Consider the following 12,318-nt stretch of genomic DNA (forward strand, 5'->3'; position numbering starts at 1 on the left):
GACTATGTCCAGTAAAACATCTGGTCATGTCTCCGAATCCCTTGGCTTTGTAACTACTCTAAACAGAGGCATTTCTGGGGGAAAGCACATAGCTAATTACTAGAGGCTGCTCTGCTGGAATGTCCCATTCACATTTACATGGCCATGGAGACAACCCACCATGGTGATTCTTCTGACTATGTAGAATCACTGTAGTGGGCCTGTCTATGATTTGGTACTGCCAGTGGTGTTCTGTCCATGTTAAATCTAACTGCTGTCAGTAACCCTTTCTAAATCTCAGTACAAATACATGCTAAATTTCAATCTCATATTTTATATGTTCAAGATATAAATGTGTAAACTGGGAATACAGTAAAAATGCAAGTAAAATCTTCATATATAAAATAATACACAAAATGAAGAATTCATTCAGTATTTAATTAAAAATTATTGTATTATAAAGCTGTAACAAACATGAATATTGCTATCAGGAATTTTTCAATACTACCTTATCTATTATTTAGCATAGTACTGATACACAAGTCTCTCTTGTCAATATTTGATTTCATGATAAATTACAATACAGATGATTTACAAAACTTTTAAACTATGGCATGATACATGATAATTCAGAGACAAAATTGACAAGTCAGTAATTTTCAGTCAAAGTAACAAAAAGCAAAACGAATATTATACAGCAGTTGTTATAGCCTCTACCTGCATGGGATCCAGTCTTTAAAATTATTAAGACTTCCAAATGAAACATCCATTGTGATAATATCTGATTCTTTATTAATCTCATAGCAAACTAAGTCCAATAAGGGACTGAAAGATCCTGCTCTAGTTAAGTAATTAACTTAGTGTCATACAAACTGGAAAAGGAGACTGCAAGAATCTATCCTGCGACTTCAGAATGAAGCTGTTTAGCAGCTCATAGCCTTAACGGGCTGTGCAAAATTGTTGAATAAGCATTCATAGTTTTAACCCTCATAACTTAAAAGTGTTGACACCTCAAGAAAGACATTTTAGTAATGCAAGAACTATATATTTTTTCAATATCTTCTAGAATCCTAGTGTTTTGTTATTATAGTTAACAGGAGTGTGTGTGTGTGTGTGTGTGTGTGTGTGTGTGTGTGTGTGTGTGTGTGTGTGTGTGTGTGTGTGTGTGTGTGTGTGTGTGTGTGTGTGTGTGTGTGTGTGGTTATAACATCCACAACACAGAACTGACAAAACTATCTCCAAAGTTCTAAGTGCTGCTGTTGCTCCTCTAACTTTTGCTAAAATGTTTATTTATTTAATTTATGTAATCTTTCTGAGATACCTGTAGTCCGAGGAAGTGTCTTTATACAACAGTTACCATGCACAAGAATACACATTTCTAAATATTGTTTCCCTGGTTCAAATGTACATGTTGTCTTGTAGCATTATGGTCTCTGCCATTTTAATGAAGTTCTTCATTCAGGGAAAATTGTACAACAGGAATGTGTTCTGTAAAAAAATACAAGGAATAATAAAAATAATTACTTTTAGCAGATTGTTCATGTACAGTTATTTTGTCAGAGTCTGATGATGCTGTTAAGATTCTGTAGCAGCAAACTGAATGTTTGTTTTACATGAAAAATATTGCAAGCAATATCTGATATATTTCTTGCATTGCATTTCACTTTAGCTTAGACATTTTTGAATTCATAAAGCATGGCATGATCCAAACACTTGCATGACAGTTAAATGAAAATGCGTTTTTGAAGAACAAATTTTCATCTTGCTCAAAGTAAAATTCTTTATGAATTGCTGCAAGCTATACTCCCACATACCCTTCTACATACTCTCGTTAGCTCTGAGATCCTAACATACCCCAGAAATATATTTTGAAAAGCAAATGTTCAGTCAACTTCATTACTATTTTTCTAAATATATCATCATCTACCACCACTCTCTCCACCAGTAACATTGCTGATTCCTTCAGTAAACACTTCACAGAAGCTGTGCTATCTCTAACAAAAAAACACTTCCCTACACTAATTCCCCCCTCACCCAATCCAAAACCACCCTTCCCTACCTTCTTTCTCTCCACAGTACCCACCTCCTACATAAAAAGACTCCTGGCAAAACTAAAACCCACAAAACTAGCAGCCGACTACCTGCCCGCTGAATACCTAAAGATAGCAGCTGATGTCCTAGTTTATCCTATTTCCATATTAATCAACCACTCCATATCTGAATCCTATGTACCCACGCTATGGAAAATATCACACATCATTCCCCTCCACAAAGGTGGCCCCTCCACTGACCTCTCCAACTACCGCTCCATTGCTATCCTCTCCCCTTCTCCAAGATACTCGAAAAATGCATCAACTCACAGGTCTCCAAATTCCTCCTTAAAAATAACCCCCTCTCCAATACCCAGCATGGTTTCAGACCACACCACAGCATGACAACTGCTCTCCTCTCCTTCGCCAACACTATCCTCCATCACAAAACAATGGCCTCCTCTCCTCTGCTGTATTTCCGGATCTATCTAAAGCCTTTGACATTGTGTCACACAGTTTACTACTCTATGCTCTATCTGACCTCTCTTTCTCTACACCAGCCACAAACTGGTTCCACAGCTATCTACAAGGCCCCCAGCAATCAGTTGTCTGTGACAACAATCTATCCACTCGTCTCCCTGTTTCTCTTGGGGTTCCACAAGGCTCCAACCTTGGCCCCCTACTTTTCTCCCTTTTCACCAACAACCTGCACACTGCCACCAAACATGCATCCCTCATACAGTACACAGATGATTCCACCCTCATTGCTCAGCCCCAACTCTAACAAAACACCAACAGATCACCCAAGAATCTTTCTCTTCAGTTGAAAGCTGGCTATCTAATGCCCAGCTTCTACTCAATCCAAATAAAACCAAACTCCTCATCTTCCAGTCCTCCAAATCTACCCCAAACATGCCACATTTCACTATTCAAGCCAAGGATAATACCTCAATTTTACCAACAGTCCACACAAAACTACTTCGTGTACAGCTAGAAAATAATCTCAAATTTGACACCCACATATCACTAACAATAAAAAAAGTTCACAAAAATCTGGGTGCATTATATAGAAGCTGACAATAGCTCACCAAACCAGCAAGAATCTCTGTCGCCAATTCCCAACTAATCTCCACCCTACTCTACGCATCACCAATACTTACAAATCTTAGACAGTCAGACCAACACCAACTCAAAGCCTGCTACAATAAAATTGCAAAATTTGCCACTGGTGCCTTTTACCACAGCCACCACTGTGTCTTCCTTAGAGACCTTGACTGACTTGAACTCTCATCTCCTACACCAAACTCAACTCACCTTTGGTCATAAACTATTAAACTACCCTCTCCGAATCCCATCGCTCTATACAACTCTCCAACCCTACCACTCTTCCAGACCTCTACACTCCTGCAACAAAAATCTACTCCAGGTCACCAAAGCCAAAAACTCAGCAGGTGAAGCACTATTTTCCTGCGCTATATCCAAGCTCTGGAGCAACCTTCCCACTACCATAAGTATCTTTCCTTCCTGCAGTATTTTCAAGACTGCACTTAAATCTTACCTAAATTCTCACTGGCTTTGTCCTTGTCCAAACCCCGACTAATAACCCCCCCCTTTCAACCCTTCTCTCCTTTCCCAGATTTCGATAGAGTATTCCCTCTATCACTATAAAACTGAACTGAAGATTACTCACTGCTTGTTAATCCTTCCAGGATTTAGTTATCATTTAGTCTATTATTATTATTATCTAGTTACTGTTTAGAAAATTTGTAGCACCGTGTTTTACTTCTTATTTCTCAATGTTGTAATTAGAACTTACTACTCAATTGTCGTAATTTGCTCCTGTATTTCTCCATGCCATGATCACCTCTACTGTATACATATCTTGATTGTTATTGTTTAACATCTACCATGTTATTCTGTGGAGCTTTTCTCTCTGGGGCTCCACTGAAAAAGGAACTGTGTCCAGTCGGAATTTCCCGGTAAACAAATGTAATAAATAAATAAACAGTATAATTTGCATGTATTTGATACTACCCAGCAACCTCCATCACATTGGACACTTTAATTCACATACCTGTAATATATTATACATGTTATTAATGTATTTGTTGGACTATATTTTTCAGTGCCAACCTTTGACTAGAGAAGTCAGATTGATATACTGTCCTCAAAATACATGTTTATTTACAAATAGTATAAATGTAAGATAAACCAGACAGGTGAGCAAAAGTATATGGATGCAATAATCACCTATAGGTTTAAATGTAGGAGTAGAGGAAGAAGTCAATGGGATACCTAAGTGCATAGGCACAAGGAATCATTTCTAGACATGCTGATGTATTCCTTCCATTGTACAGGGCACTGGGAAAGTTGCATATTTAGGAATGCCTGCACTTCCCGAGGCACCACATAAAGGAGAGTTAAGACAAGTAGGAATTAACAAAATAGTGATGGCAGTAGAGGAAATGCGGTATCAGAAAAGAAAGTACATTATGTATATACAGCAGCATATTTATAACTTCATAGATATTTACTACATATGTGATCTAGGAGACAACTAAGCAGCCTAACCCAGTTTTTTAACTGCCTCAGAGCACTGACTGCTTAAATTACTTGCTTGGAGCCATAAATAGACATATTGAGGCTGACAGAATCAAGTCCTATCAGCTACCAGCCTTAATTCTCTGAGCTACCCGCCAGACATACAATTAGTCAGGAATAGAACTCACAATCTTCTAAACTTCCTAGAGACAAAGGTGAATGTGCTGCCTGCTGAGTCACTGACACTGACTAGTTTAGTTTAGAGAAAGGGAGATATGCTTTTCACATTTACTATTACTTATACGCAAGAAGGGTGGATGGGGTTTAAGAGGTGGAAGAGAGCAAGAAGAAGGTGCCAACTGAAGGAGAACATTTTAGTTAGATTTCCAGAAAATACTATTCACTGAGAGGGTGATAGGGTCTTGAAATATATTGTCTGACAGAGTGTTTACAGTCAAAATCCTCAAATTCATTCAAAGTTGATGGAAACAGATCAGGATAGGACTAAGGATATGGTGGGACAGTTGCATGAGTGTAGCTTGGGAATGGATAAGGTATGGCAGCAACAGCTGTGTGAGGGCTCAAAGTAACACCTGCTACTTCTTACAGTGTCAGCGCCTGCACAGATCATAACTCTTGTTAGTGATAGTGGGTACATTACTTCTTACAGTCCCAGTATCCTGCACAGATCAGAACTATTTCGGTGATCAAAGTAATTGTTACTTTCTAATGGGTCCAACATCTAGGGGATCAAGTCTGACCTCCAGTTACTGCCTTTGGATACTCTGTGTATTCTTTCTTTACCCGCATGGGTTTTCTTTGGGTACACTAGTTTACTTCCACTTCCAGAAAACATGTTGATTGAGTAGTCTGTTGTCCATACATAATATACTAACTTACCTTTGTAACCCAAATAAGATAAGGTTTATGGATGTGGTGAGAGAGGACATACAGGTGGTTGGTTGGTTTGACAGAGCAAGATGCACAGGACAGGAAGAAATGGAAACAGATGATCAGCTGTGGCGACCCCTAACAGGAGCAGCCGAAAGAAAAAGAAGCTTTGTAACCCAAATCATAGCTGAAAAGGGCCCTGCAAGAATCAAAACATTTACCTGGTCAATGCATGCATGAATGAATGAATGAATGAATGAATGAATAAATAAATAAATAAATAAATAAATAAATAATAAAGCACTGAGTATCTGAGTACCATTAACGATGCATATAATTGAAAATACAATATCTTGGACTGCATACATTACAAGAACTCTGAAAAAATACCCTTAAATAAAGCACATCTGTAGTATTTGAATGCAAGAATTCATTCTGCCATTCTATTTGCAGAAGGCATGGAAGCAGTGTGGCTTGTTGGTCTTCCTTATTATACAAGGGCTGAAATAATGAGTTAGTTTTTACATGACAAATGTGGGAAGGGCAATTTTGTACTCACATACTGGCGATTAATACATGGCCTTTTGGTGTAGACACAGAATTTCCACTTGTAACGAATGCAACATTTAATTGGGAAAGATGTTATCAGAGGGATAGACACACTGAAAATCTGTTGCACTCAGTGACCATCTTTTCTTCTTGGGAGAGGAAAGATAGTTTGCTTTCTGACATCTTAAACATCATTTTGGTTATATAACTAGGTCTGTGGGGTAGGATAAACATATCAGTATACAGATGATGCATCAGTCAGTGCCATTCCTAAAGACTAAAGACTTACAGTCTTTTGAAAAGAATACTTATACTTCAAATAAAACTTTCTAAGGCTGACTATTGGTGTCTTATTTCTCCAGGAAGAGGACTGACTCTGCTAAGACATCCTGTGTATAACAGTTGGAATCATCATAGGTCCTGGAGCTGTAAAGTTATCTGTTCATCTTAAATTATGTTTGGTGTAAGTCTGAATTTTCTCTAGTTCCCATGCTACAGACTGTACAAACCTCTTGCTGAGCATCTTGTGATGTCACATGCTGACTAAGAGGGCATATCCATCTGTGGTCCACTTTTCTCTTTAGCTACCATATTTTAGATCTTTCCCATAACATACATTGCTGGAAAATTCACAAGTTCAGTATCTAAAAGTGTTGCAACCTTGAAAACATTCTTGCATTCATCAAGTCACAATGCAGGACCTGCATGAAGTCTGTACTATCAAGACCATACCAGCAACAGTGGAGAGCAGCTAGCGTAGGGATAGGAAGGATGGTCCCTGAGGTTATTGCCAGTCTGATGGGAAAATGAGAGATCTGAATGCCAAGAATCAGTTAAAGCCATCTCCTAAGAAGCCCAGTAATGAGAAAGCCTCACATCCTCATCAACTGTGACCTCTGTCTTGATCTGGGTGTAATCAAATACACATCATCAAGTAAAGCTGCGAAGGTATGAGAAATGCAGCTCTGGCAAGCAGCTTTTTAGGCAAATCCTGGGAGGTCAGTACTAAGCCTTCATCTTCTGGGCATCAGGAGAATGAGTGCTACCAACCTGCTTATGAGGATTGATTCCTTAATCTCCCCTAGTGATGGTAAAACACTCAAATAGTCAATATATTCTTCTGGCTTCCCTCCAATCAAGATATGATCATTGGTTAAGGATGAGAAATTACTCTGGTTTTCTTACGCTGCTTAAACCTAAAGGACTGGTGCAGAAGCTAAATGGGCACCCCCAGTTCACCATCTCATAAGATTTCTTTTCATGGGTGTGAGCACACACTCTTAAGGCATGTCTATATTACAAGATTGAATGCTTAGGTGATCGAACATCTAAACATCAAACTTGTAATATCGAACCCAAAAATGTCGAACAGCGCAGGAAAACACATCGGTCGGCCACAGGAAAAAAAATAAATTTACACCCAAACTAAGTGGGTGGCTTGGCCCCCCACACCCCCCAACGTGGGGGGCTGTGCCCCCATACCCCCTAACTAAATATACCAACTCCAAGATCGCTCTATAGTAGACAAAATGGCAAAATCCGGTGAATGGCCAAGGGCAATCTTTCCCTCCGTTAAATTGTCCATTCACCATTTTTTGCTTTCGATACTACAAGTTCGATGTTTAGGTGTTCGATCACCTAATTATTCAATCTTGTAACATAGACCCGTTAAGGCATACAGTCTGTGGTGTAAGCTGAGCCTTCCACCAGTTGTCATAAACAAGTGCTGCCTCTGCATACATTCTCCTTAACAGCAGTGCTCTGTCATGCAACTCCCAATGCCTGCCTGTCATTTAAATATTATCTTACTGTTTGGGCAAATCCAGGCCAACCTATGGTGGAGTTAGGGGCAGAAAAATATCTAATCTCTCTGTTTTTGCCTAGGAGATAATTCTGAAGATTCAGAAGTTCTTGTATCTAAGTCAGACAAGGATTGTGTTAGAGCTCTCCTTCCTACACTTTTCCTCCATTTGACTCCTCTTCTGGGGACTGTCAACCTCATGAACTTCACTATGGACTGGCTTATTACCCCTTTGCCTTCTCCACAGAAATTTAAAACCAATAACTGAGGGAAGAAGAAATAGAAAGAATTTTGCAAAATTCTCATGGATGCTGTCCAAAACTATGCCACCATTCAATTAGGAAGTATCCAGATTCGTCTGTCTTTCCTTTGGGAAGCCAGATGCCCTCTGCAACACCTTGAGAAAGTAGACTACAGTTTTAATCAAGCACCTTATTGTACACTACTTTGTGTATTTTTGGTCAGTGTATGCCCAGAGACCTCAACATTTTATATCTTGCTACTGGATGAGGTGAACAGGGTGGGTAAGAGGTTCTACTACTCTGGTATTTTAGGATTATGGTCTCTTAACCATCTCTCTCAGTTCTACATCTTTGTTATGGGCCACACTGTGGAAAAGGTGCCCGCAGTCATTGGGCAAAGTCACACTGGCATGTCCATGCAAGCAACTGTATCTGTTTAACCTTATAGTAACTGTAGTCTTCATATTTTTATTTGCATGTCTGAAGATGTGGATGTTGCAAAGAAGATTGAGACATTGCTGGGTAGAAACCTGTAATATCCTCACTGATCTAATTGTTTCAGATGCTTGTTCATGGGTTCTGGAATGGTGGAAAATTCCCACCAGTCTTAATTGTTGGCCTTAGTTTTATGAAGCAATCCAGCAACATATTAAGATAATATATGTGCTGCTGGTGGGCTGGAGAACTCATCCAGTTTCCCCCTTGTGTTGGGAATAGTAGAGCCACATATAAACATTATTCTGCTGAAGCTAATGGTACTATTTCAGACCCATCAGACAACAAAACTGTGGGATAATGCATGAATAAACATGGTGTGATATACTCATACTCTGTGTCCAGAGTTGCAATGTGGGTCTGCAAGTGGCACACAGACAGAGAATCATTCTGACAACTGTTCTCATTGAAAGCAAACATGTTGAAGAATTTCCTTGGTCACAGCTGTAGTCCTGTTATGGAGCTGAGAACAAGTGAATTGTCTCTGGATAAATTTTTATTGGAACAGAACACTACAGAGATCAACCTACTCCATACCTAGGAGAATACTACTGTTCCTTTCTTCTTTTCAGTTTAGCAGGACAATGTAGTTTTAGTGGATGTATTTCTATGTCCCCCACAGCAAGAAAGATCCCTCTAACTTTCGGGTGTTCCATCTGATTCATGGTCTAATTGCAAAATTCATGTAAGAAATAATAAAATTCACAATGCTTTCATTGAGGTGCCATGAAGGTTGTAGTTTCAGGCTGTCAGATCCCTGATGTACAGAAATGTATCCCAGTACAACCAAGAGGAACTCCCATTTGTTGAGGTGATAACTGGCTCTACCTTAGGGTGTGGCTTCTCCTTTAGACTGATTGTTCCCACCAGTTTACCAAGCAGAGTTCTTAGTGAAAAATAAAGTTTCTAGAAAGCCTTTCACTCTTTAACTTATTTTAAAATGTAAGGGGGCCCTTTATTGGCAGAGCAGTAATCTATGTCTCCTCATCTAGTTGGATTGCTGGTGATCCTGACCTTCTCATGCAACTGCAAACTTGGATAGAAATTATTCTATGTTCAAGCTGCCAGCCTCTTACACCTCTGTAGATCATGACCTTATGGATGGCATAATTGTGGCTTAGTGCTGGCTGGTTAAGAATCTTCCTAAAGGGATCTGCATATTTGTCTGCCTTTAAAGAATCATTCTTTTTTGGGACTTAAACTTCCTGTCTGACAGGCTTGTACAACCTTCTTTCAAACTGGTTTGTTTTTCAGCTCTGAACTTCATCACCCTTTCCCATAGGATCTCAGTCACATGTCTTTGTCTTTAGGAATTTTTCCCTTGGATTCTGTGTTCCTTGGGACTAACAAATGCTTTATTCTGAATGAGATGTCAGAACTACCTTTAAACCAATCCCTTCATGTTTTGTTTTCTTTTTAGGGCAGATGCCAGGGCACATACACTACCAGCTCATTACTTTCATGCAGAAGATATGAGTTTAGGAATACAGATCAATTTTATTTTTCTCCTTCACTGCAGGAAAAGAGAGACTTGAGATAGCAAAGCAAACTTTCTCTTAGTTGGTTTGCTGGCTGTACTGTTTGTTTTTCTCATAAAATGAATATTCATTAATTGGAAAATACTGCTTTGAGAAATCATTCCACAATTCATGTGGCTACTTCTAGTGCTTTCCTCAAAAATATCTGCATTGTGGGCATGCATTCCATGGTTACTTTGTAGTCTGTCCACACTTTTGCTAAGCATTGCTGCTTGGACAAAACTTAATTCTTCCTTGATGCATTTTAAGGAGTTTTATAATTCTATCATCTCCCATTGATGGAAGTATGAGGCCCTTAGTTACCTTGGTTCTTGTTCAATAGGCAGGTGGGCTCTCAATACCTCTGGGTATTCTGCCGACTTGTCTTGACTGAGCCTAGTTTGATCCTTTTTTAAAGCAGCTGCCTTCAATATTTGCTCGGTCTGTTTCTAAGGTCATTTAAGCCTGTGACACTCTGCTTCAGGCACCTCCCTGTCCATGGCATATGAGTTAGGACTTTTGGAAAAGCATCCTACTTACAATCAGCCTACTTACTGGTATTAATGTGTTCCTCTAACTCCTTCTGTGATGGTGGTTTCAATTCTCAGGATTGAGTAAAATTATAGGAACTTACCCTCAATAATAGATATAACAGATGTGTTATTATATCTCTTGATCAATGAAGAGGATGCCCCTTATCATTGGGTCAGTCCCCTATGATGGGTGTTACCTGCAACATAGGTTCATAGGAGTTCACTAGGCTAATGACCACAAGGGCCTTTTTGAGCCTAGCCATGCATCCGAAATCTCTGATGAGTTCTGATGCACTTGATAAGTGTAAGCATGGGCCTGGGAGATGAACTATTTATAGGTTACCTGCTTGCATCAGAGACATAGGTGCCAAACTAGGGATGACCCTAGACATTGGATTTTATCAGAAGTCATTGAATTATATACTTTTAGATCACTTATTAGTTATTAGGGTATCAGATCTTCTCTATTGTTCCTAATGTATAACATGGTGCTCACTAGTGACAAGGAGGATAAACTGAAGGGTGTATTAGAAGGGTGAGCGTATGCATTTGACTTGCTATACAGCATGTGTTATGAAAAAACATCAATCCCCCAGTTGTGGAACTTCCAGAAAAATGATGGTGATTGGTGTCTGGTGGAGAGGAGAAGCCCAGCCATAGAACCTGATTGCCAACTAGCAGAAAGGGTAAACCCAACCATAATACCTGTGACGTCCCCAATCTGGACCGGTAATCAAGGAACCTGAATCCTCACCACTGGAGCTGGCGAGAGTTATTCACGTGGAACAAAAATGGATATACCCATTATTTTCCGATGCAGTTTTCTGCATTAAGCACAACTTCCCTTAAGAGCGCACATGAACACACTCAGTTTGGGGTCTGGGTTTCTCTATCTGTCTCCCTCCAGGTCACCAGTGAGACTTCCCACTGGCACAGATCTAGAGTTGAGACCTCAGCTGAGTGTCCAAGCCAAGCTCTCAACCATTCTCTCTGTGAAACCAGTGCTTCTTGCCCCTGCTCCAAGTAGCTGACACATACATGCTTTGAGATTTGATTTACACACACACACACACACACACACACACACACACACACACACACACACACACACACACACACTTGGGAAAGGCTGGCACAGATTTACTAGCTATGCCCCCTTCTGCCTAGACTATAAGGTATTTAGTCTGCTACCTGACACCCCAAAGCCAGCTACTCCAAGGCTCTTACAAGGATACCCAATTATACTGAGTGAAGTTAATATTAATACAAATGGTAATGTTGACTAAACAGCCAGGCTTTCAAGACTAGCCACAGTGTCACCAACAGATATAAGTACTCTCAAAGGTTAAAATATTCTCTAAGGGAACAATCACAATGAAAAATATAAATATATTTAATAATAAATTATAAAACAACATGAAAATACCAAATATTTATTTACAATAAACACCAGAGTTTCAGCCACAGGAAAAAATAAAATAACACAGATGAATAGATTCACACAGATACAGAAAACAGTGTTTAAATAATCTCAATATATTTTTGGACTGATCTAAAGAATTATTATTTTCTAGTTATTTACTAGAGCAAGGCAAGATGAAGTAGATGAAAGATCCTTCTTTGTCAGGTTACAAAAAAACAGAGTGCCATGAGACTTCAGTCTCACCTAGTATTAAAATATAATTTTTGTCATAGATTACAGAATGACATTGCATACATCTGGTCATCTGACTTCTGGGT

At 39.3% G+C, this 12,318-nt stretch overlaps 1 protein-coding gene across 1 annotated transcript in view; it reads right to left on the minus strand.

Moving 5' to 3' along the window:
- Positions 1-398: 398 nt before the first annotated feature.
- The window catches only part of LOC122801924 (T-cell surface antigen CD2-like), a 380,436-nt gene continuing 368,516 nt past the window's right edge, over positions 399-12,318 (minus strand). The window contains exon 6 of the mRNA XM_044071652.1: positions 399-1,467. Within this exon, the coding sequence (XP_043927587.1) occupies positions 1,421-1,467 (47 nt within the window). The 3' untranslated portion in view covers positions 399-1,420. The remainder of the gene's footprint in view (positions 1,468-12,318) is intronic.

This window comes from Protopterus annectens, chromosome 5.part0, assembly GCF_019279795.1.
Source record: "Protopterus annectens isolate FY-2018-M chromosome 5.part0, PAN1.0, whole genome shotgun sequence".
In the NCBI taxonomy this organism is placed as follows: domain Eukaryota; kingdom Metazoa; phylum Chordata; order Ceratodontiformes; family Protopteridae; genus Protopterus; species Protopterus annectens.